Source organism: Rhinatrema bivittatum, chromosome 6 (assembly GCF_901001135.1).
Source record: "Rhinatrema bivittatum chromosome 6, aRhiBiv1.1, whole genome shotgun sequence".
Taxonomy (NCBI): Eukaryota; Metazoa; Chordata; class Amphibia; order Gymnophiona; family Rhinatrematidae; genus Rhinatrema; species Rhinatrema bivittatum.
The window spans coordinates 256,920,143-256,945,960 of NC_042620.1; the positions used below are offsets into that span (position 1 = coordinate 256,920,143).

At 45.0% G+C, this 25,818-nt stretch overlaps 1 protein-coding gene across 1 annotated transcript in view; it reads left to right on the forward strand.

Moving 5' to 3' along the window:
- Positions 1-201: 201 nt before the first annotated feature.
- The window catches only part of PRSS53 (serine protease 53), a 55,321-nt gene continuing 29,704 nt past the window's right edge, over positions 202-25,818 (forward strand). Inside the window, 4 exon segments of the mRNA XM_029607944.1 lie at positions 202-280; positions 4,302-4,328; positions 6,652-6,814; positions 17,128-17,414. Coding sequence (XP_029463804.1) covers positions 241-280; positions 4,302-4,328; positions 6,652-6,814; positions 17,128-17,414 — 517 coding nt within the window. The 5' untranslated portion in view covers positions 202-240.

The following is a 25,818-nucleotide window of genomic DNA, read 5'->3' on the forward strand; positions in this document are numbered from 1 at the left end:
TACCCAGGAGTAAACCATTTATGTTCAGTCTGCCCATATGCATTAGATGAGCCACAGAAAAAAAAAAAGTGATGCTGAGAATAATCCTGGATCAGAAAATAGCTGGGAATTAGCCTTCCTTTCCACAAATGAGAAACTGGCCAATCGTGAGCTGGCAGTGAGCAGGTGTCTGACTGGGTGTAGTGTATTTAAATCGTACCAGGTGTGAGTTCCAGGAATACTCACGCCCGCCCAGGGAGGATGGAGGAGCTTCTGGTAAGCCTCCTGCTGCTATTAGCAGGTGAGTCATTGTCAGCTTTGCTTTCCCAAAAATCTAGATTTAAAATCCAGCATTTTTTTTTAAACTATTTACATCCCAGTTCTATGTACGATGGATATTTTCTATTTTTAGGCATGTTCCACTAAGTGCAAGAGTGCCTATTGTCGACAATGTGTTTGTCTGTATGTTCCATATGCATGTTGGATCTCAGAAACTATTTCATGAATTTGGCAAAGGAGATTGAGCTTAAACGTTGTTAGTTAATTTTGAATTTGGTTTGAATCAGTGGAGAATTAGAACTGCCGGACAATGACTTTGACTTGCTTGGAGGAAAATATGCCTTGGTGTCATTTCAACTTGTTTTATTTTTATTTATAATCCGTGTCATTATTAGTAGTATTAGATAGGAAGGGTGGTCTAGTGATTCAGGAGAAGTCCTACCCCTGACTCTGTGTGAGAGATCTTGAGAGATGTCACTTGAGGCCAGATGTACAAAATAAGTTTTCCCATTTTAGAGTCTGAGTGTAATGCTTTTAGCAATTCACCCAGGTAAAGCGGTTTGTCAAAAAATCGCTATCCTCTGGCCAGCTAAAATTGCCCCCATATTGAAAAAAAGAGAAAGCAATAAAAGCAATAAAGATCATTTAAAAAACCTATAAGTATACTATAAATATATATTATCCCAATCAGTATCAAAATGAATACTACAGTTTTGTTTGAATTTGTGGCATCTGACTAGAAACTTCATTAATGAGGAACACAAGTTAAGAATGTTAATTATTTTTTCCTTTCCTGTTTTCATAGTGTCCTAAGCTAATGATTCATCAGAATCACGCTCACTGGTCCAGGAGCATTAGGCAGCAATACTACAGACAGGAATTATAAATCTTGACTAATGTATTTTCCTCTGTTGTGATGTCTCACAGCTCAGCAGAACATAAATAAACAGAAGAAAAGGAGAGAGAGAGATTCTCAGATACTACAATGGAGTCTTACTCAATCCTCCTACCATTGACCTGAGACACATCAGTGGAATCTTGTTAATTCCTCATATGGATGGGTCATGACATAAAACTGCAGCAGTCTGTGTGTATGTGTGAGGGAGGGTTAGTGGGGGTAGACTCAGGAACAATATCAGGAAATATCTTTTCACAGAAAGGGTGGTGGAGGTTTGGAATGCCTCCAAAAATGGAATTCAAAAGAGCATGGGATAAACGGAGGATCCCTAGGGACATGAGGACGAGGTAACACATAGTAACTTTCCTGCATGGAGATAACTTGCATAGAGCGCCAGTTACAACCGTTAACACTTTGCTGGGCGGAGTGGATGGACCATTTCGGTCTTTATTTGCAGTCGTTCACTATGTTACTACATCACTGGCCTCAGACACTGCAGTGGAGTCCTCCATCACCAGCCTCAGGCAATGTGATGCAGTACTTGTAATGTATTCTGATCATTCCAGCGTTCATAGATCTTCTCCCCACAATCTTGCACAATGGAAATTTTTTTTTCCTCCTCTCCTTGCACAATCTGGTTTTACCAGCAGGGCTGTTCCTGGGTGTATCAAGGCTCCAGGGCTGTTTCTGGGAAGGCAGGTGAGATGAGTCATGATGAAGTATAGCTGTAAAGTAATTCATAATTAATGATTTATTGTGGGTTGCTTCAACTTTCCCTCCTCCCCCCCCCAACACAAAAATTATCTGTTCTGACATCCTTTCTCTTCTCTCTGTTAGTCACAAGGATGTCCATATTGAAAAACATTTAGTCGGATAACTCGGAAGTTAACTGTCTAAATGAAGATTTGGGCACTTAGCCCAGCTAAATTAGAGGCATTCCAAGAACCTAACTGGGAGGAGCTGAGTTAGCTGGGCTATGTCTGGTCGGGCCAAAAGATTGCCCTAAGGGCTGCACTATTGAATAATCTACCTCCAAAGTTAGTTGGATACGTTTATTTGGCTAACTTTGCTACCCGGACGGTGATTGAATATGGACATCTTTATAGCTAACTTGAGCTGCCTTTTTGATTACTTCCCTCTTTAATGCTCTTCTCACCTTCCCATTCATCTCTCATCAGGGACCCATCATGCACAGCCTTCTCCTTTCCAATCTGTTCTCGTCAAGCAGCCATCGCCCCCAGCCCCCCTTCTCTCTCATTCTTCCTTCACAGTGAGCTCTCTTCACACACAGCCTCCTTCCCTCCACTTTAGCTCTCATCAGGGAACCATCATGCACCTCCCTACTACTGATGGGGACCAGTGATATGAGAGACTGTGCAAAGGAAGGCTAAACAGGAAGAATAGGGTTTGGGTCTTACACATGAGACAAAATATTATTGCCTGACACATATAAGTTTGTATGTAATATAGGGAAGGCAATTTCCCAAAGCCATTTCTACGGTAAATTGCTATTGGGAAACTGCCTACGCTATGTGCAGCTAAAAGTCTTACATGCTATATCAGAGCAATGCTGGAATGAAAGGGGTCACAGTATAGTGCAATCCTGGCAGTGAAAGAGGGTGGGTGAGAGGGTGCAGAGGGGGAGCGAGGGAGAGGAGGAGGATATCCTAACTGGGGAGGGGGGCAGGGGAATGGGGGGGGGGGGGAGGCCAGCACCATCCTTTTAGTTTTTAAAATCACAGTGGGAGGGGTTTGAGGGGGGCTCGGCCCAGTAGGCCACTTTTTTTCAATATTGAGAATGGGGATCATATTTGGGCCTCCAAGCTGGCACACAACATTTTCTTTAAGACATATCACCACCTAAGTGGCTACATTGTTTTTGAACATAGCTGGACAAAGCTAAAGTTATCAGCCTCACCAAGTGGATAACTTTACAATCAACCGGCGAGATTCAAAAGATGGCCAGTTAGATTTAAAGTTATCTGGCTAAAGTTAGCTTGATAACTTTATTTGGGCATATTCAGTGGGATATTTATCCCGCTGAATATCCAGGATAGCTTATCTGGCTAATATTAGCCAGCTAAACTGTCTGAGGCTTTTTTTAATATTGGCCTCCATTTGTGCATACAACATGTTTCCTGCACAAAAGTTGTGTTTTCTGCTCACAAAACACAATTTGTGCACGTAATATGTTTTTTTGTGGAAAAAACTTGGTTTATGTGCACAAATCATATTTTATGTGTGCTAAGCAAATTTGGGTGCACATTTTTGGGTTAGCATGTTTTTTAAAACTCCTAAGCACATAAGAACATAAGAAATTGCCATGCTGGGTCAGACCAAGGGTCCATCAAGCCCAGCATCCTGTTTCCAACAGAGGCCAAAACCAGGCCACAAGAACCTGGCAATTACCCAAACACTAAGAAGATCCCATGCTACTGATGCAATTAATAGCAGTGGCTATTCCCTAAGTAAAATTGATTAATAGCCATTAATGGACTTCTCCTCCAAGAACTTATCCAAACCTTTTTTGAACCCAGCTACACTAGCTGCACTAACCACATCCTCTGGCAACAAATTCCAGAGCTTTATTGTGCGTTGAGTGAAAAAGAATTTTCTCCGATTAGTCTTAAATGTGCTACTTGCTAACTTCATGGAATGCCCCCTAGTCCTTCTATTATTCGAAAGTGTAAATAACCGAGTCACATCTACTCATTCAAGACCTCTCATGATCTTAAAGACCTCTATTATATCCCCCCTCAGCCGTCTCTTCTCCAAGCTGAAAAGCCCTAACTTCTTCAGCCTTTTCTCTTGGGGAGCTGTTCCATCCCCTTTATCATTTTGGTTCCCTTCTCTGTACCTTCTCCATTGCAACTATATGCCAAATATGGCATTAGCATACCATTAGCATAGCGTACTGCATTGGGAGTTAAACTCTTTCTTTTTTAGCATGAATAATGAAAATGTACACTGAAATTTAATGCACATTATTTACTCACATCTTATTATATCAGGGCCAATATGTGATATATGTATTTGTGTATTTGTGAATCACTTAACAAACCCAACCCACTGTGTGTATTATATAATGGGAGTGTAAAGTATATGATCCATAAATAGGAACTTACCTCTCCTTTTCCTTTCACAGGCCTAGACCATGGAGCAGCAGAGATGGGTAAGAAACTTTTATTTTTAGCTGCAGTTTTAATGAGCATCAGTTTTAAAAAGACCCCTAAATTCTTTTCTAAAATAATTTTATGCTCTAATTATAGCCAGAAGAAGCCCTTCTGAGATATGTTAGTAAAGCAGCCTTCTCATTCCTCTGTCAGAGCAGAAGAAAAGATCATTTGGTCTAGATTCTGAAAAGAGATTGCGTGGTCCAGATCTTGAAAAAGAAGATATACTCCAGTGGGATTTGAATTAGAAACAAAAGAAAAACAGAGAACAGAGAAGAAAGGGCATGTGAATACATTAAACTTGTACAATTAGGCATATAGGTAATTATGAATGAAGCCAGGTGTGGCTCTAGGGTTTAAAATTATGTTAAAAAAGATGATGGGTAATTAACAGCTATAAATTGTCACTGTAAGGGTTATATTTAGACCACAGGGATAATCAATATACATGTGACATTAGATTGTAAAGGGTTATTTGTGCCTCTCCTATTACTGTTACTGTGATTTTAATGAGTGAATGGGATGAATGCATGAGTAGTATGTAACATGACACATTTTATGTGATTTGGATATAACATTTGTTAATAAAGTTTTGTAACCTCTCCTATATTCTTGTGTATATTACAATATTGTGGAGAGGGTGGTTTAATATCACCCAACGTGAGTACGTAATAAAATACCACGCATCAGCTATGCAGCTTTCAAAAGGTCGCGAAGGGTTGGAACTTCCCAACCTCTATAATTATTATTTAGCATCACGACTTGCATGCTTGAGAGGTTGAATGGGTGTGGATAAAACAAAACAGTAGGGTGGGATGACTTAGAGGAGAGCCAGGCAAAAGGACATAGCTTGGCAGCCCTGATGTTGAACCCGGTGAACTCCCACATTATTATTAAAATTGGCCACCCCGCTCCGATATTGTCTCATATGTGGAAAATGTATCATATAGTGGTAAAAGCGCCAGAGGGGAAATATTCTCCTATATCCTCCCTGACTGCTTATTCAGAATTGTCCCAGGCAATATATTCAGTAGATATGATTCAGTGGTAAAATCGGGGGTTCAAATTTCTGGGACAGAATTGGGAAGGGATGAATTTTAAGACCTTTCTGACTCTCCAAACTGAATTTGACTTACCACCACACACACCGTATCAATTCTTTCAATTAAGATGAGATGATTTGGAGAACTTGCAATTAGCAATTTTTTAAGGACTAAGACTGGGATGGAAATTTTACTGACTAATCCTCATGCAGTCCCCAAACTGATCACAAAATTTTATCACTTCATTAACTTTTGGGATAGTGACTTGACCACGTCAATCTTTGACAGATATATGGAATAGAGATTTGGATGCTCAATTAGACAATACGGATTGGCAGCTTATTTGGTACTCTCTTCCCCATCTGTCAATTTATAAAAAAAAAGTCAGGAACTGATGTAGAAACTATTGTATCGCACATATCGATATCTTATCTATTTCACGAAGTTTAGCAACTCCAGCTCTAGGTGCTGGAGGCAATGTGGGGTGGTTGGAACCTACTTCCACGTGTGGTGGAAATGTGAGAAAATGAGAAATTTAGGAGTGGAAATAATTGTCATAATGGAGGGAATTGTAGGGCTATCATTTGACCTCTCCTGTCAGTTATGTTTGTTAAATAGATGGGAGGATCAGGATCTTTCTAAAAATGACAAACGTTTGGTGTCTCATTTATTGCATGCAGGGAGGATAACTATAGCTTATTTTTGGAAGACTACACCTCAGGTGTTCTACTGGAAAAACATATTTTCAGAATTGGCTGTGCTCGAATGCATAACTTGTGCTTTGAAAGGGAAACCTTCACATTACAATGAAGTTTGGGGAAATTATTGGAATTGATCTTGATCCTCTGTAACTGAATGATCCTTTTCTGTTTGGGATTTCTAAATGTATTGTGAATATAGATATAGCCAAAGCCTGGAATTGGAAAGTTTTCCTAGTATTTGGAAAATTGTTAGATTATAAGAACATAAGAAAATGCCATACTGAGTCAGACCAAGGGTCCATCAAGCCCAGCATCCTGTTTCCAACAGTGGCCATTGGCCAATCCAGGCCATAAGAACCCGGCAAGTACCCAAAAACTAATTCTATTCCATGTTACTGATGCCAGTAATAGCAGTGGCTATTTTCTAAGTCAATTTAATTAATAGCAGGTAATGCTGATGTATTTTTAATTGCTGTAAAGCTTTGCCTCACATGTCTTGACTTGTTTGTAAATAAAACGTTTTTTAAAAGTATTTTTTCTCTAGCTTGTTTAAACTTTTCTTTTCTATCTTACTCTAGAATGTGGAAGACAACAACTTAGGGCCCGAATCTATGGCGGCAGTAATGTAATGCAGGGCGAGTGGCCCTGGCATACCACTTTAACTTACCAGGGGGTCCCATACTGTGGAGGGTCTCTGATTTCTGACAGAAATATCCTGACTGCTGCCCATTGCTTCGATGGGTAAGGGCCTTTCTCTCCCTTCAGGCAAACTAAAACACCTCCTAAAATCAATTAACACTCACTTATTGCATTTTCAGAATGAAATTCACAGCTCAGGATGTGTTCTGTCACCCAACAATAGAAAAGTCATTCTCCACAGAAGGCTCCCAGTTTAACAACCAAGGCTCCCACTTTGACATGATTCCACAGATGGCCAAGAAATTTGCCTTTCCCTGACAGATTCATGGCAAACTGCCTTCTGATTCTCCCCTCACAGCCACTATTTTCACCACAGCTAAAGCCCTCAGCTAGTCGTTTCTCTCCTTCCTGTGGTCTACAGCACCTCTTTCCCCTTCCCATACCTAAGTCAAGGTCCACTGAATCTTTCTCCTGACACCCCCTGCTGAAGTCCCTGCTTTTCTCCTCTTCTCCTAAGAGGTCTGCCAAATATTTTCTTCTCTCATCTCACTTCTCTCCTTCACAACCTCCAGAAAAAGGCCACCACTTCTCTTCCTTCTTGCCCCTGTTGTACTCACAGGCCGGGCCGGTCCCTCCGGTGCCCTTCCCCCAGGCCGGAGGGCCTCCGTCGCTGCTGGCGCTGGCGCAGGGCCTCCGGGGTGCAGGACGCCGCTGGCGCCGCCCCAGCTGATCCCTGCCTTAGACGCGCACGCACACCTTAAGATTTAAAGGGCTCGCGACAGGGCCCTCCCCGCTGACGTCAGGGCTTTTGCCCTTTAAACATTGCAGCTGACGACCCTCTGGCAACTTGGCGACAGGTCTGCTTTGGCTGCGCTTCTGGTGTCGTGCTTGTTCCTGCGTTCCTGTCTCCTGAATTCATGTTCTTGTCTCCCGAGTTCCTGTTCCTGCCTTCCTTGCGCCTGCTTCTGCCTCCTTGTCCTGTTCCAGCTCGTACTCCTTCTCCCCTCGGACGGATCTTCCTGGCTTGGACTTCAGATCGGACCTCACGCCACTTGCTCGCCGCCAGCTCAGGTCTTCGGATCATAGCTTGTCGGAGCTTCATCACAGGGTCCCACCTAAGTCCAGCTGGCCCCCGGAACCCAAGGGCTCAATCTGCGGGGAAAGGGGTTAGTAGTGGTGAAGCGTCAGCCTTCGGCCCCTGTCGTCCGTTAGCCTCGCCTCCTGATGTTGGGAACCTGTGATTGGTCTTCCTCCCAGGTGATGACAATCCCAACTCAGTTCAAGGGTCCACAACCCACAGCGTGTTCACAACAGTTTGCCAAGTCCATGGACCCTGCAGAGACCTCCGTCCGACAGGCCATACCAGGCCTTGCCCAGAAGATCCTAAAACAGCAGAAGGTCCTTGAGTCCCTCGCCTCGGCAATGGACCGCCTCAGCCAGCACCTGGATTCCTCAATCCAACAGGGGGTGTCTGCCCCTCCCGCTAGGCATTTTTCACCTCCTGTGCCTGCCTCCAACCGGTCCTACCACTCCCAGCTCCTCCAAGTTTCACCAGGGGCCCCAGCTGTGTTGCAGCTTCATCAATCAGTGCCACATGCACTTTTGTCTACAGTCCACTCTCTTTCCCACGGACTTCACCAAGACCACCTACATTCTCTCCCTTTTGGACGGTAAGGCCCTGACCTGGGCCTCCCCGCTTTGGGAACGAGCTGATCCAGTCCTACAGGATCTTCAAGCCTTCCTTTCATTGTTCCGAACCATCTTTGATGACCCCGGACGGCAGACGGTCTCCAGTAGCACCTTGCTACACTTGCGTCAAGGATCCTGTCCCCTAACGGACTTTGTAATCCAGTTTTGCACTTTGGCGTCCGAACTTCATTGGGGCGAGGACTGTCTGCGCTCATTTTTCATGGATGGTTTAAACCCTCAGATAAAAGGAATTGGCGGCTTGTGAGCTACCTTCTTCTTTGGATGCCCTGATTGACCTGGCCGTTGTATCGACCGCCAGCTCCAGGAGAGGTCTCGGGAGTTATCGGCTTCTAGGAGACCTCCACCTACATCCTGGCCCTCTCGCCTTTCGCCTTCTCCCAAGCCAGTGCCTGCTGCCACCAGAGATACTCCCAAAGAACCCATGCAATTGGTCTGTAGTCATTTGACCCCCGAAGAACGCCTCCGATGTTATCGTGCCAGACTTCGTTTGTACTGCGAGGAGAGGGGCATCTACTCGCCCATTGCCCGGTGCGCCTGGGAAACTCCTCGGCCTAGGTCAAGTTGGGGGACTTTCCCTAGGTCTAACTTCTCCTGCTCCCCTGCTTACTTTACCAGTCACTATAGTTGGTGAAAAGGATGATTTCCACACTCTGGCCCTAGTCGACTCCAGTTCAGGCGGTAACTTCATTCTCAAACGACCGGTCCAGCACCTGCAGATTCCCACCTGTCTCGCTTCAATGCCGCTGGTACTTTCTTCCATCTATGGTGAGCCTCTGCCTGGGAGGGTCACCTTACTATCGTACCCATCATTCTGCGCACTCTGCTATCCACTCCATAGTCCTGGGGCTGCCCTGGCTCCGGAAACACTCCTCTCAGTTTGAGTGAGCTTCCATGCAGTTGTCACAGTGGGGACACTCATGCCACAACTCTTGCCTGAAGACATCGAAGTTGAATCCATGATAAAAAATTTAAATCCTGCCCCACATACCATACAGACTATGGATATAAAAAACTTGCTGGCATAGCCTCCCATACAATAGCCAAAATCATTAACCTATCCCTTAAAGAAGGAATAATGCCAGACATTCTAAAAGGCACAATAATCAAACCACTATTGAAGAAAAAGAACAGCGACCCAAATATCTTAAACAACTACAGACCAGACTCAAACCTACCCCTCCTTGCTAAAGTAATATAAAAAACTGTACGGAAACAACTAGCTGAACACCTAGAAAACAATAACATACTTTATCCCTCTCAACACGGCTTTAGAAAACACTACAGCACTGAGACACTGCTAATCGCGCTCATGGATAATGTACTACGAGGAACTGATAGTGGGAAACACTACATAATGATACCATTGGATTTGTCAGCAGCATTCGACACAGTAAACCACACCATACTTTTAAAAAGGCTAGAAGAAATAGGTCTGCAAAACAAAACACTGGACTGGTTCAGATCCTACCTAAACAACATATTTTTTCAAGTACAGATAAAAAATACGACATCAAACAAAATCAAACTAAAAACAGGAGTACCTCAGGTTTCAGCACTCTCAGCAACACTGTTTAACATCTTTATGTTATCCCTTTGCCACCTCCTGGCAGGACTTGGTATCACACACTACATATACGCAGCGACATTCAACTAATTTTACCCATAGACGAAGCAATTGATAAAACGCTAAACCTAGCAATGATGTACCTTGATATAATTAAACAATTACTAAGCCAGATGGAGCTAGTAATAAACATCGAAAAAACGGAAAAACATGGAACTGATTCAAAACCCCATCAAACTTAAAAATGATCAGAAAGTGGATCTAGCCGAGAAAGCTCGAAACCTAGGAGTAATAATTGACACGGAAGTTAGCCTTAAACAACACATATCACTGAAAGTTAGAGAAGGCTACGCCAAACTTATGGTACTCAGGAGGCTAAAACCGCCACTAACCCAAAAACACTTTAGGACAGTTCTTCAAGCACTGATTTTCATAGTACAGACTACTGTAACACACTATTTCTGGGATTACTGTACTCGACAATAAGACCACTACAAGTCCTACAAAACTCTGCTGCCAGAATACTCATTGGCAAGAGCAAAAGAGATCACATCACTCAAACACTGGCCGAGCTACACTGGTTACCAATAGAGCAGAGAGTGCAATATAAAACATTATGCATAATTCACAAACTAATCAATGAAGAAAAAGCTGACTGGTTAAACACAGCGCTTCGCTTACACGAACCCCAGAGAAATCTGAGATCAGCCAATAAAGCTCTAATAACCATCCCCTCGGTAAAGACAGCAAAACTAACACAAGTTAGAGAGCGAGCACTATCCTTGGCTGGTCCAACATTATGGAACACATTGCCACTAGAAACAAGATTACAGAGTGATCCAAAACTCTTCAAAAAAAGCTTAAAAACATGGCTATTCAGAAAAGCATTTTACAATGAGAACGGAGAATAAGAAACACAAAACAAGGTTACCGAGATGTGTGGTCTCACATTCTTTTATTTTTTTATATACTCAAATGATAATGTTAGAGAACTTCAGTTTAAGCACATTCTTCTATGATTTCCCTATTAATCATATAAATGGATTAGATCCATGTCACCTATCTTATAACTTATATTATATAAGTATGTACCGACACTGTAATGGCACTTTCATAGGTACATTTTTTAACCAAACTAAATATATGTGCCTCTGTGTTAACCGTTCTGATGGTACATTACTAAACGACAGTATAGAAAAGATGTAAAATAAATAAATAAATAAATAAATAAACATCGTCCACTCAGCGCTGTCTCTCCATCTCCCTGGCTCCTGCTGGTCTTCCAGCCCACAACGCCTCCTATGTGGATGTCTTTTCGAAACAAGGGGCGGATATCCTACCACCCCATCATCTGTACGATTGCGCCATCAATCTCCTGCCCAATGCAGAACCTCCTCGTGGGCGCATCTATCCTCTCTCACCTACAGAAACCAAAGCCATGTCTGACTATGTGCAGGAGAACTTGGCTAAAGGATTCATCCGCCGGTCTACATCCTCCGCTGGAGCGGACTTCTTTTTCATGGGTAAAAAGGTTGGGTCTCTACGTCCCTGCATAGACTATAGGGATCTGAACGCCATTACCCTAAAGGATCACTATCCTTTGCCGCTCATCTCGGAGTTGTTCAACCGCCTACAAGGAGCCAGAATTTTCTCGAAACTTTATCTCCGCGGGGTCTACAACCTGATTCATATCCGAGAGGGCGACGAGTGGAAAACGGTGTCCAGTACTTGAGATGGGCACTATGAGTACCTTGTAATGCTGTTCGGCTTTTCAATGCCCCCGCCACTTTTCAAAACATGATGAACGAGATCTTCCGCGATCTTTTATTCAGCTGTGTGGTTATCTACTTAGATGATATCCTAGTTTTCTCCAAGGACCTACAAACACATCGCCAAGATGTAGTCCGAATACTCCAGCATCTCCAAGACAACCATCTGTTTGCCAAACCTGAAAAATGTTTCTTTGAGGTGAAAAGTTTACCATTTCTTGGCTACATCGTCTCCTGTCGTGGATTCCAAATGGACCCAGAGAAAATCAAAAGCATTCTGAACTGACCCCAACCGGTCTGCCTGCTGGCCTGCAGCGCTTCTTAGGGTTCGCTAATTATTACTGGACTTTTATCCATAATTACGTAAACTAGTAGCACCACTTACCGCTTTGACCTGTAAGGCAGAGAACCCAAAACTGTGGCCTGCCGCAGCCGTGTTGGCCTTCCAGTGCCTAAAAACTGCCTTTCTTCAGGAACCCTGTCTCCGGCATCCCAATCCATCGCAGCCTTTAGTAATCGAAATAGATGCCTCTTCGGTGGGCGTGGGGGCAGTACTGAGTCAGCATTCTCTGACAGACACTCTTCACCCATGCTTCTTCTATTCCAAACAATTTTCTCCTGTGGAATGCAACTACGGGATTGGCGACAAGGAGCTTCTGGCGGTGAAACTCGCTTTCGAGGAATAGCGGCCTTGGCTCGAGGGGGCACAACATCCCATCACCATATACACAGACCATAAAAACTTAACCTACACCAAGCTCAGAGATTGAATCCCTGTCAGGCTCGCTGGGCCTTCTTCTTTGCCCACTTCAATTTCTGTCTGTGCTACCGTCCCACTACTAAAAATCTCAAGGCAGATGCCCTCTCTTGTACCTTTGTTCCATAAAACGTGGAAGAGCCCCTCGTCATATCATAGACCCTGCTTAGGCCATCCTCTCCGCGACCACCACCGTTCCTTTGGGGAAGACGGTCATCCCTCGTCGACTCCAGAACACCGTCCTGCAATGGGCCCATGACGCCCACACCGCGGGCCATCCCGGGAGAACTCATACTCTGGCTGCTCTACAATGCTCCTACTGGTGGCCCATGATCAGATGCGATGTAAGTGACTATGTGGATTCTTGCCCAGTCTGCGCCCAGCAAAAACCTCTTGCAGACCAACCCTGGGGCCTACTACAACCCCTACCAGCACCCAAGGAGCCCTGGTCGCACATCGCCATGGATTTTGTGATAGATCTTTCACCCTCTGACAACAAAACAGTCATTTGGACGATAGTGGACCGATTCTCCAAAATGGCACACTTTGTCACCTTGCCTGCTCTTCCCTCTGCTCCGCAGTTGGCGCAGCTCTTTGTGCAGCACGTCTTCCGCCTCTATGGCCTCCCCCAGAATATAGCCTCAGACCGTGGGACGCAATTCACGGAAACGTTTTGGAGGGCCCTTTGTAAATAATTCAATATTTTGCTGGACTTTACCACGGCCTATCTCCCACAAGCTAATGGGCAAGCAGAGGGGACCCATCGAACCCTTAAACAGTTCCTTCACAGTTACGTCAATGACCGACAGAACAATTGGGCATCCCTCCTGCCCTGGGCGGAATTCGCCTTGAATTCTCATGTTTCCTCAGCCACCAAGACGTCCCCTTTTCATCTTGTATATGGCCGACCGCCTCTCCCTCTGCTGCCAGTAACATTGACGATACCATCCCCAGCGGCTCAGCTCAAAGCCCAGGAACTACACTTTCTTTGGAAAGATACCCAACGGCTCCTACAAGAGGCCAGTTGCAGAGCCAAGAAGATGACGGATGCCCACCAAAGACCGGCGCCTCATTTCAGGTCAGGTGAAAAGGTCTGGCTCAGCATTCAAAATATCCACCTTAAACTTCCGTCCATGCACCTCGCTCTGTGATATATTGGGCCATTCCCAGTCCTTCAACACTTGGGACCTGTCACCTACCAACTGCGTCTGCCTCCATCATTGCGGATCCATAACTCCTTTCACATCTTGCTCCTAAAACCCTTGGTGCTCTCCTGGCCCACCAGAAAACAACTTGAACCATGACCTGTAGCCTCAGACAATGATGCCACCTACCAAGTTCACAATGTACTGGACGTAAGAAAGTGAGGTCGAAGGTGGGAATATCTTCTCGCTTGGGAGGATTTTGGCCCAGAAGAGAACTCCTGGGAACCTGCGAGCAACATCCTAGATAAGAGTCTACTTCTTTAATTCCATGCATTTCATCCCAAGAAGCCAAAACCCCCTGGAGAGGGGCCTAGGAGGGGGAGTACTGTTGTACTCATGGACCGGGCCGGTCCCTCCTCCGGCACTGTTCCTCAAGGCCGGAGGGCCTCCATCACTACTGGCGCTGGCGCAGGGCCTCCGGCGTGCAGGATGCCGCCAGTGATCCCTGCCTTAGGCGCACGCGCCTTCGGCGAAGATTTAAAGGACCCGTGGCAGGAAGATGCTGCTGGCCCTCCCTGCTGACATCAGGGCTTTTGTCCTTTAAAAACTGCAGCTGACGACCCTCTGGCAACTTGGCAACAGGTCTGCTTTGGCTGCGCTTCTGGTGCCATGCTTGTTCCGCGTTCCTGTCTCCTGAATTCCTGTTCCTGTCTCCCGAGTTCCTGTTCCTGCCTTCCTTGTGCCTGCTCCTGCCTCCTCATCCTGTTCCAGCTCCTACTCCTTCTCCCTCGGACGGATCTTCCTGGCTTGGACTTTGGATCAGACCTCATGCCTCTTGCTCACCGCCTGCCCTGGACTTTGGATCGGACCACATGCCTCTTGCTTGCTGCCAGACCAGGACTTTGGATCGTCGCTCGTCGGAGCTTCCTCAAAGGGGCCCACCTAAGTCCAGCTGGCCCCCGGATCCCAAAACCTGCAGGGAACAGGGTTGGTAGTGGTGAAGCGTCAGCCATTGATCCCTGTCATACGTCAGCCTCGCCTCCTGACATTGGGAACCTGTGGTTGGTCTTCCTCCCAGGTGGTGACAATCCCAACTCTGGCCAAGGGTCCACAACTCACGGTGTGGTCAGCCACAGCTTCTTTGCTCTTCCCTCTCACCTGCTGCGGTCCTTTGCATCTCTCTTCCTCACCCTTGCTGAGGTTGGCTGCTTCCTTACTCTTGCACACTGCTGCTGCTGCCACCAGCCGACTGACTGCTACTCTTTTCTTGACACTGCTGAAGCAGCCCAACAGGGAAAGATAACAGAGACTGGAAAGGAGGGTTCAGGGAGGAAATGTAGGGGTGAAAGCTTAAAGGAGAGGGAATGGGAGGGATGCCGGAGGGGACAGGAAAGACAAATGAGAAGCTGCAGAAGAAATGTCAGGGGAGAGAGGAAGGGATGAGGGATTGGAAAGAAGAGGTAGGGTGAAGCTGGAGGGGATAGGGTGATGGATAGAAAGGAAGGAAGACTACAGAAGGGATCAAACAGAAAAAAATGAAAGAAAGGAGACTTGGGAAATGAGAGAAAAGAGCAAAGGAGACAGAACAAGGAAATGTGAGAAAGAACAGGACAAACAACAACAAGCTGAACAGTCCATGCTAGAAGTATGGCACAAAAACAGATTTCCTTTCCTCAGAGCGACTGAAAATCAGCACGGGAATCAAGACTAAAAGTTGTCAGGCAATTGTATTTTGAGCCAATCCAAACTTCCTGACAACCTTTTTGGTCTTATTCCCATGCCAGATTCCAGCCAAATTTCTAGAGTAGCTTCAGAGTTCCATCGTGCACATGGAAAGAGAGATAGATGCTCTGTTGACAAAAGGAGCTGTAACACTAGCAAAATGCACTTAAAAAAAGAGAAGAAACTGAAAGAAGAAAAGAAAGAAAGAAGAAGAACAACAACAAAGAAATTATCCTGGCAGAAACAAGAAAGAAATTGTTTTGTTTTTTGTAAAGAAAAATATTTTTGCATATTAAATAACATAAATGCTAATTTATACAAATACAAGCCGTTAGGCCCGTTCAAATGGGTGAGATACTGTTGGTCAGACCGGCACATTGGTCAGACCCGCTCTCTTCTCCACAACTTCGTACCCTTCCCACTTAGTCATTCATTTCCTCTTCCCTTTTCCTTCCATCCCCTCATCTTCCCTTTCCTTCCCCTCTCACCTCATCCACAACCCCTTCTCGCAGCCCTCCTCCACTCCCTCTTTTTCTCTTCTGCACAACTTCTTACCCTTCCTACTTACTCACTCATATCCTCTTCCCTTTTTCTTCCATCCCCTCTCATCTTCCCTTTCCTTCCCCTCTCACCTCATCCACTCATCCACAACCCCTTCCCTCTCCCTCAGCCCTCCTCCACTCCCTCTTTTTCTCTTCTGCACAACTTCTTACCCTTCCTACTTACTCACTCATATCCTCTTCCCTTTTTCTTCCATCCCCTCTCATCTTCCCTTTCCTTCCCCTCTCACCTCATCCACTCATCCACAACCCCTTCCCTCTCCCTTAGCCCTCCTCCACTCCCTCTTTTTCTCTTCTACAGGGCCAGCTGTTGTCCCTTTGCATGATGGTTAAAATGGGCACGATTTAACTCTGCTCCGGCCGTTTCAACTCCCTCCCCCCCTTCCCCGGCGGCGGACAGATGGGCTCGGCGACTTTTCTGCCCTTTCCTCCTCCTGTCCCTGTGCGTGATGATTCGGCCGTCCCTGGTCACTCCCCCCTTCCCCGTTGGCGGATGGATGGTCGGGCTCAGCGACTTTTCTGCCCTTTCCACCTCCTCCTGTCCCTGTACGTGACGGTCCAGCCATCCCTACTCCCTCCCCCCTTCCCCGGCAGCGGAGGGACAGGCTCAGGCCGTTTCTCGGAGTGGCGGCTCGTCTGCCCTTTCTGCCTCCCCTCTGTGACGCCCTGGTCCAATCTCTCTTCCTTGCGCTAAGGTCAGTGCGTCGCTCAGAGCTCTCTGTTCCGCGCATGCGCAGTAGAGCCGCTCTCTACTGCGCATTTGCGGGCTGTCGGTCAGAGCCCATTTATATTGTAAATACCACAGCTTCTCAAAAACAGTGCCACAGAATTTTCCATCCCTTGCAGCAGAATGTATCCCCGAGCTATCTTGGGATACTGGTGGCCTTGCCTAATGGCAGGTGCTTATTGTCTGCTCAAGATAGAAGAAACCCTGAACTTTATATTCCATTGGCATTTAACATTGAGTTAAAAAGAGTACTAAATAACCAACACACTGAGCAGATGTGAGCTGGGAGTCATAGAATAGCCGCACACACAGACAGTACTAGAGGGATCATATATATACCACTAGAAGGCTAAAAACCTTTTATGTTATATGGTTTCATAAGAGCAAACTGGCCTGTCATTATGTATCCACTGCTGCAAATTATACTCAGTTCCTGACTGATGTTGCTAACAATTTTCCAGGAATGAAACAATGAGAGACCCGAACTACTGGAAGGCGCACCTGGGGTTCACCAAGCTGGATGAACATCCCCAGCCCATGGCAATTGAAAGAAACCTGTCAAAGATCATCACCCATGCTAAGTACACCAACTTCATCAACGGCTTTGATGTGGCCCTGGTGGAGCTTTCTGAGCCTGTTCTGTTCACACAAGCCATCCAGCCTGTCTGTCTGCCTTACTCTAACCACCGCTTCAAGCTAAGGACTCAGTGTTGGACCACCGGTCTGAAGGATGACAAGGAGGCGAGAGGTAATATTATAACATAGAGGTTGATATTCATAAAACTTATGCAGATATGCGCATATTATAAAATATGACTATATATGCACACAAACATGCTCACTTATGTAACAAACCAAGAGCTGCATAAGTTTGGACTTATCCAGATAAGTAGCAGCAGATGAAAATTTACATTTGTTAATCAAGAGAGCAGTGAGTCACTCTGGGCTGACTAACTGAAGTTAATGACAGAAAGGAGCACCCGGGAGGAGGTGTGGCGCTTTATGTCCGGGATGGCATAGAGTCCAACAGGATAAACATCCTGTATGAGACTAAACGCACAATTGAATCTTTATGGGTAGAAATCCCTTGTGTGTCGGGGAAGACTATAGTGATAGTAGTATACTACCGTCCACCTGGTCAAGATGGTGAGACTGACAGTGAAATGCTAAGAGAAATTAGGGAAGCTAACCAAATTGGTAGTGCGGTAATAATGGGAGACTTCAATTACCCCAATATTGACTGGGTAAATGTATCATCGTTACATGTTAGACATATAAAGTTCCTGGATGGAATAAATGACATTTTTATGGAGCAATCGGTTCAGGAACTGACAAGAGAGGGAGCAGTTTTAGATCTAATTCTCAGTGGAGCACAGGATTTGGTGAGAGAGGTAACGGTGGTGGGGCCGCTTGGCAATAGTGATCATAATATGATCAAATTTGAATTAATGACTGGAAGGGGGACAGTAAGCAAATCCACGGCTCTCGTGCTAAACTTTCAAAAGGGAAACTTTGATAAAATGAGAAAAATTGTTAGAAAGAAACTGAAAGGAGCAGCTACAAAGGTAAAAAGTGTGCAAGAATCGTGGTCATTGTTAAAAAATACCATCCTAGAAGCACAGTCCTGATGTATTCCACACATTAAAAAAGGTGGAAAGAAGGTAAAACGATTACCGGCATGGTTAGAAGGGGAGGTGAAAGAAGTTATTTTATCTAAAAGATCTTCATTCAAAAATTGGAAGAAGGATCTAACATAAGAAAATAGAATAATGCAAAAGCGTTGGCAAGTTAAATGTAAGACATTGATAAGACAGGCTAAGAAAGAATTTGAAAAGAAGTTGGCCATAGTGGCAAAAACTCACAGTAAAAACTTTTAAAAATATATCCGAAGCAGAAACCTGTGAGGGAGTCAGTTGGACCTTTAGATGATCCAGGGGTTAAAGGGGCACTTAGAGAAGATAAGGCCATCGCAGAAAGATTAAATGATTTCTTTGCTTTGGTGTTTACTGAAGAGGATGTTGGGGAGGTACCTGTACTGGAGAAGGTTTTCATGGGTAATGATTCAGATGGACTGAACCAAATTACGGTGAACCTAGAATATGTGGTACACCTGATTGAGAAACTGAAGAGTAGTAAATTACCTGGACTGGATGGTATTCACCCCAGCGTTCCGAAGGAACTCAAAAATGAAATTTCAGACCTATTAGTAAAAATTTGTAACCTATCATTAAAATCATCCATTGTACCTGAAGACTGGAGGATAGCTAATGTAACCCCAATATTTAATAAGGGCTCCAGGGGAGATCCGGGAAACTACAGACCGGTTAGCCTGCCTTCAGTGCCAGGAAAAATAATGGAAATTGTTCTAAATATCAAAATCACAGAACATATAGAAAGACATGGTTTAATGGAACAAAGTCAGCATTGCTTTACCCAAGGCAAGTCTTGCCTCACAAATCTGGTTCACTTTTTTGAAGGAGTTAATAAACATGTGGATAAAGGTGAACCAGTAGATGTAGTGTACTTGGATTTTCAGAAGGCGTTTAACAAAGTTCCTCATGAGAGGCTTCTAGGAAAAGTAAAAAGTCATGGGATAGATGGCGATGTTCTTTCGTGGATTGCAAACTGGCTAAAAGACAGGAAACAGAGAGTAGGATTAAATGGACAATTTTCTCAGTGGAAGGGAGTGAGCAGTGGAGTGCCTCAGGGATCTGTATTGGGACCCTTACTTTTCAATATATTTATAAATGATCTGGAAAGAAATACGACGAGTGAGATAATCAAATTTGCAGATGATACAAAATTGTGCAGAATAGATAAATCACAAGCAGATTGTGATAAATTGCAGGAAGACCTTGTGAGACTGGAAAATTGGGCATCCAAATGGCAGATGAAATTTAATGTGGATAAGTGCAAGGTGATGCATATAGGAAAAAATAACCCATACTATAGTTACACAATGTTAGGTTCCATATTAGGTGCTACCACCCAAGAAAGAGATCTAGGCATCACAGTGGATAACACATTGAAATCGTCTGTTCGGTGTGCTGCGGCAGTCAAAAAAGCAAACAGAATGTTGGGAATTATTGGAAAGGGAATGGTGAATAAAATAGAAAATGTCATAATGCCTCTGTATCGCTCCATGGTGAGACTGCACCTTGAATACTGTGTACAATTCTGGTCGCCGCATCTAAAAAATGATATAATTGCGATGGAGAAGGTACAGAGAAGGGCGACCAAAATGATAAGGGGAATGGAACAGCTCCCCTATGAGGAAAGACTAAAGAGGTTAGGACTTTTCAGCTTGGAGAAGAGACGGCTGAGGGGGGATATGATAGAGGTGTTTAAAATCATGAGAGGTCTAGAATGGGTAGATGTGAATCGGTTATTTACTCTTTCAGATAATAGAAAGACTAGGGGGCACTCCATGAAGTTAGCATGTGGCACATTTAAAACTAATTGGAGAAAGTTCTTTTTCACTCAACACACAATTAAACTCTGGAATTTGTTGCCAGAGGATGTGATTAGTGCAGTTAGTATAGCTGTGTTTAAAAAAGGATTGGATAAGTTCTTGGAGGAGAAGTCCATTACCTGCTATTAATTAAGTTGACTTAGAAAATAGCCACTGCTATTACTAGCAACAGTAACATGGAATAGACTTAGTTTTTGGGTACTTGCCAGGTTCTTATGGCCTGGATTGGCCACTGTTGGAATCAGGATGCTGGGCTTGATGGACCCTTGGTCTGACCCAGTATGGCATGTTCTTATGTTCTGCTTATAAACCAACAAATTAGTTGTGTTAAATATGGCCCCTCCCTGAAATGCTTCATTCTGCCCTTTTTTTACATGTGTAAATTTATTCATGGACCCTGATTTACACATGTAACTTTAGGGTTTTAAAATAGCATAAACTCATGTATATTCTGTTATACATGTAAGTGCTATCTTTTCCATGCACAATTTTTGAAAATTCATTCTTTTAGTGTGCACAGAGGTACCATGATAAAATGGGGTTGGAGCTGGAGGAGTAGGGAGGGTAGACTAACATTTTTGGCTGGATAGTGCCATATTAGCATTATTCAGCTAAATTTGTGCGACCAAGTTGGTCCACACAAAGAGCTTGCCTAAAGTTATCCTAGTAAAGTTACCTGGATAACTTACTGTATAACTGGATATTCAGCCAAAAACTTATCGAGGTATGTTCCAATGACTATCCAGTTTTAATTTATCTGGGTAACTTTATTTGGATAAATTTATCTACTCACCACTTCACTGAATATTTAGAAATAAAAACAGAAAAATATAAAGTGATACCTTTCTATTGGACTAACCTAATAGATTTACAAAAAGTGGAAAGAAAGCTAAATAACTACCGGCATGGTTGAAAGGTGAGATGAGAGAGGCTATTATAACTAAAAGAACATCTTTCCAAAAAAAGAAAAAGGGATCCAAATGAAGGAAACAGGAAACAGCATAAGCACTGGCAAATTAGATGTAAAGCACTGATGAGAAAGGCAATGAGGGAATTTGAAAAGAAGCTGGCCATGGAAGCAAAAACTCAACAAAAAACTTTTTCAGGTACATTTAAAACAGATAGCCTGTAAAGGAGTCAGTTGGACAACTGTTACGCATACTGGCTGCGGCAGACTCGCTGCCCAGCCCTCTTACCTCTCTCAAGTGAATTCAGTGCCTGGTCCATCATCCCTGGCGGCGGTGGGCCATCAACTCCGTCCTTGGGCCGCCCCTGGTGCCTCCAGCTCAGCTACATATTCTGGGACTCCGCGTCAGGCCTCTCCGCATGGTCCATGGAGAGACTCCGCCACTCAGTGCGCGCCCCTCCCTAGGCACGTGAGGGGGCATCACTGTGTCTTAAGTAGGGCCCGCGGCAGGAACTGAGCCGCAGCCCCGGATGATGACATCAGCGGAGCTCCGGTACTTAAGCCCGGGATCCACTCCCTAGCATTACCTTTGCAACAGGTCTCCTCGCTGGTCGAGTACTCGCTGCCTCCTGTGATACTCCTCGTTCCTGGTTCCTGATCCTCACTGACTCCTGTTCCTGATTTCCTCGTTCCTGTGTTCCTGATCTTCAACCTATCCTCTGGTTGCCTTCTTGGACTTTGACCTCTGCTTTGCCTGACCATGCCGTTGCCTCTCCAGACCCAGACCTCTGCATCGCCTGATTACTCTGTTGCCTTTCTCCAGACCCAGACCTCTGCTTTGTCCAACTATACTTTCGACTCTCTCCTTATCCAGATCTCAGCCTTGCTTGCCACTGCTCCTAGATCGCCGCCAATCCTGATTCCAGCTTGCTCAACAACGCCTCTTCAGTCTAAATCCTGGACTTGGCCTATTCAGGCTTCAGCCTGTTCTTGCTCGGGCGCCCCCTGTCTGACTTTGGTTCTATTGACGCCCGGGTCTCCAGGACTCCGCCTCATCCAGTATAGACTTTTACCTTTGGCTGCTGTTGCCTCTGGGCTGACCTTGATCCTTCCATCGATGACGACATACGGACTTAAGTCCCCACCTAAGTCCAGCTGGCCCCGGTATCCAAAGGCTCAACCCGCGGGGAACAAGGGCTGTTATTGGTGAAGCACCAGCTGGCCTCCATACATAAGCCCTCTCTGCCTGCCAACGGTGGGGACCTGTAGGATCCCTCCTAAGGGTTGGTCAACGCAACCTCGGCCCAAGGGTCCACCTCCACCGCAACAACAACCAGATGATCAAGGGGTAAAAAGGGCATTTAGGGAAGACACGGCCTTAGTAGAGAGACTAAATTAATTCTTTGCTTCAGTCTTTACTGAGGAAGATACAAAGGAGATACCCAAGCCAGAAATTATAAAGGTGACAATTTAGAGGCACTGAAATAAATTTCAGTGAACATGGAAGATATTATAAGGCAAATTGACAAACTAAAGACTAGCAAATCACCTGGACCAGATGGTATATATCCCAGTGTGTGGAATGAACTGAAAAAATGAAATTGCAGACATACTATTAGTAATCTGTAAATATCTTTAGAATCATCTATGCTGGTACCTGAAGATTGGAGGGTTGCCAACATAATGCCAATTTTTAAAATGAGTTTCAGGTGTGATCCAGAAAACTACAGAACTGTGAGCCTGACGTCAGTGCAGGATAAAATGGTAGAAATTATCATAAAGAACAAAATTACTGAACATATAGATAGGCATAGTTTAATGGGACAAAGCCAACATGGTTTAGCCAAGGGAAGTCTTGCCACACCAATCTGCTACATTTTTTGAAGGTGTAAACAACATGTGGATAAAGGAGAGCCAGTTGATATAGAGTATCTGGATTTCCAGAAAGCATTTGACAAAGTTCCTCATGAGAGACTTCTGAGCAAATTAAAAAGTCATAGGAAATGAAGCAATGTCCTATTGTGGATTGGGAACTGGTTAAAAGATAGAAGACAGAGAGTAGGGCTAAATGGTCAATTTTCTCAATGAAGAAAGGTGAATAATGGTGTACCCTATGGATCTGTTCTGGGACCACTGCTTTTTAACATATATATAAATGACCTGGAAATGGAAACAAGTGAAGTAATCAAATATGCAGATGACACAAAATTATTCAACTTTGTAAATTCACAAGATGATTGTGAGAAATTGCAAGAGAACCTTGCAAGACTGGGAGACTGGGCATGCAAATGGTAGATAACATTTAATGTAGACAAATGCAAAGTGATACACATAGGGAAGAAAAAACTTATATAGCTACACAATGCAAGGTTCCACATTAAGAATCACGACTCAGGAAATGATCTAGGCATCATCGTGGATATGTTGAAATCCTCTGCTCAGTGGGCTCCTCTGCCAAGTAAGCAAATAGAATGCTAGGAATTATTAGGCAAGGAATGGAGAATAAAACAGAGAATATCATAATGCCTCTGCATTGCTCCATGGTGTGAACCCACCTTGAGTATTGTGTACAGTTCTGGTCACCACATCTCAAAAAAGATATAACAGAATTAGAAGAGGTACAGAGAAGGGCAATCAAGATGATAAAAGGTAGGGATAGCCATATAAAAGGTAGAGGGTCGCCATATGTTGCATTCGGTATTCATATTTGTCGGGGGGGGGGGGGGCCAGATATATTGCATTCGGCAAACGGGGCCCCTGATACGTTCATGCGTTCATTCTTATTCATTTCCCAACTAAAATTGAATTAACTACAACCCCCCACCCTCCTGACCCCCCCAAGACTTACCAAAACTCCCTGGTGGTCCAGCGGGGGTCCAGGAGTCATCTCCTGCACTCACGCCTTCAGCTGTTGGTATTCAGAATGGCGCTAATAGCCTTTGACCTTACTATGTCACAGGGGCTACCAGTGCCATTGGTCGGCCCCAGTCACATGGTAGGAGCAATGGATGGCCGGCGCCATCTTGTGTTCCATGTGACAGGGCTGACCAATGGCACCAGTAACCCCTGTGACATAGTATGGGCAAAGGCTATCGGTGCCATTTTGATTACCGGCAGCCGACGGCCCGAGTGCAGGAGATCGCTCCCGGACCTCCGCTGGACCACCAGGGACTTTTGGCAAGTCTTGGATCTTGACCCCCACAAGGCTTGCCAAAAGTCCCTGGTGGTCCAGCGGGGGTCCGGGAGCGACCTCCTGCACTCGGCCGTCAGCTGCCAGTAATCAAAATGGCACCGATAGCCTTTGCCCTTACTATGTCACAGGGGCTACCGGTGCCATTGGTCGGCGCCATCTTGTGCTCCTACCATGTGACAGGGGCTGACCAATGGCACCGGTAGCCCCTGTGACATAGTAAGGGCAAAGGCTATCAGCGCCACTCAGAAAAATCCCCCACTCGTGCGGCATATAAAAGTGAAGCTGGTGGGGAGGGCCCAACAGCCCGCCCAGTATCTCCCCATCCTTCCTGCAACCTCAAAATAAAAAGCCAATAGGAAGCCTTCAGCCCTCCTTGCAAAATCCCTCCCTCCTGCAACATGAAAATGAAAAACCGGAGGGAGTCGCCAGCTCCCTGATGTCCCTGCCCCCTCCCATGGCCTGAAAATGGCAAGTTGGAGGGGAGTCACCAGCCTCTCCCCCCCACCTCTCCTGAAGTTACTCTAATGTGCAGCACCACCAGCCCCAAGTCCACATAGCAGGGCGGAAATGACCCAGCCCCATCTCTCTCCCATCCCGCTCCCTAGATTCCTATGTCCAGTTGGAAGGACACATGTTTTAAATCTTCCCAGCTAGGTACCCAGTGTTGTTCTGACAGCAACTCTTGTAACGTACATTATATCAGTGCTGCTGTCAGAGCAACACTAGAAGCCATCGGAAGGGCAGGTCTCCCCGCGTCTAAGCATTGATAGGTGTGCTGGATACCCAGCCAGGAGAACATAAACATCTGGATACCCAGCCAGGAGAACGTAAACATCTGTCTTCCCGGCTAAACTTTGCAATCTTTGGGGCGAATTCTAGAAAACGAGGAGAGGTAGATCAGGGTGCAGGGCATTCTGAATTGGGCAAGTGGGATGGCTGCATCATATGTTAGTACAACTGTGGGTGGGAGGGGAGATGCTGGTGGCTCTGCCCAGTTTGACATTTTTGGGTCTTGGGAAAGATGGGAGATGCCAGAGAACTGGTGGCTCCCTCTGGTTTTTCATATTGAGGTTACAGAAGGAATAGGTGGTGTTGCGGGTGGAAGAATGGCAGCCTCTGATGGCTTTTCATTTTGAGGTCATGGGAAGAATAGGAGATGCCAGGGGACTGGTGGTCCCTTGCAGCTTAAAATTTTAGAAATGCTGGGAGCCAGAGGAGATGCTGAGAGGGCTAAAGGCTCTCGCTAGCACAACATTTTAAATTACAGGTGGGATCAAGGGGCTAACAGCACTGTGAGTGATTTTTTCTACAGTTGGGGGGAGGGGGGTGGAGGGAGAGCATTTTGCCACCTAGTGCTGTTTCAGCACTAGATAATAAGTTTAAGTGCTTCAGTTGTAGGCTCTTAAAGTTAGTGAGGCACCTATTTTCAGTCCTTAATTATTCCAAATTTGGGCACTCAGTTATCTTTAAATATAGGAGTGTTAGAATATTATATAGCAGCAAATAAGTATCATAAAGCACATTTAGTGTGCTTCCTTGTACAATGCCAGACATTAGACCTCAGTTGATTTATGGCTTTT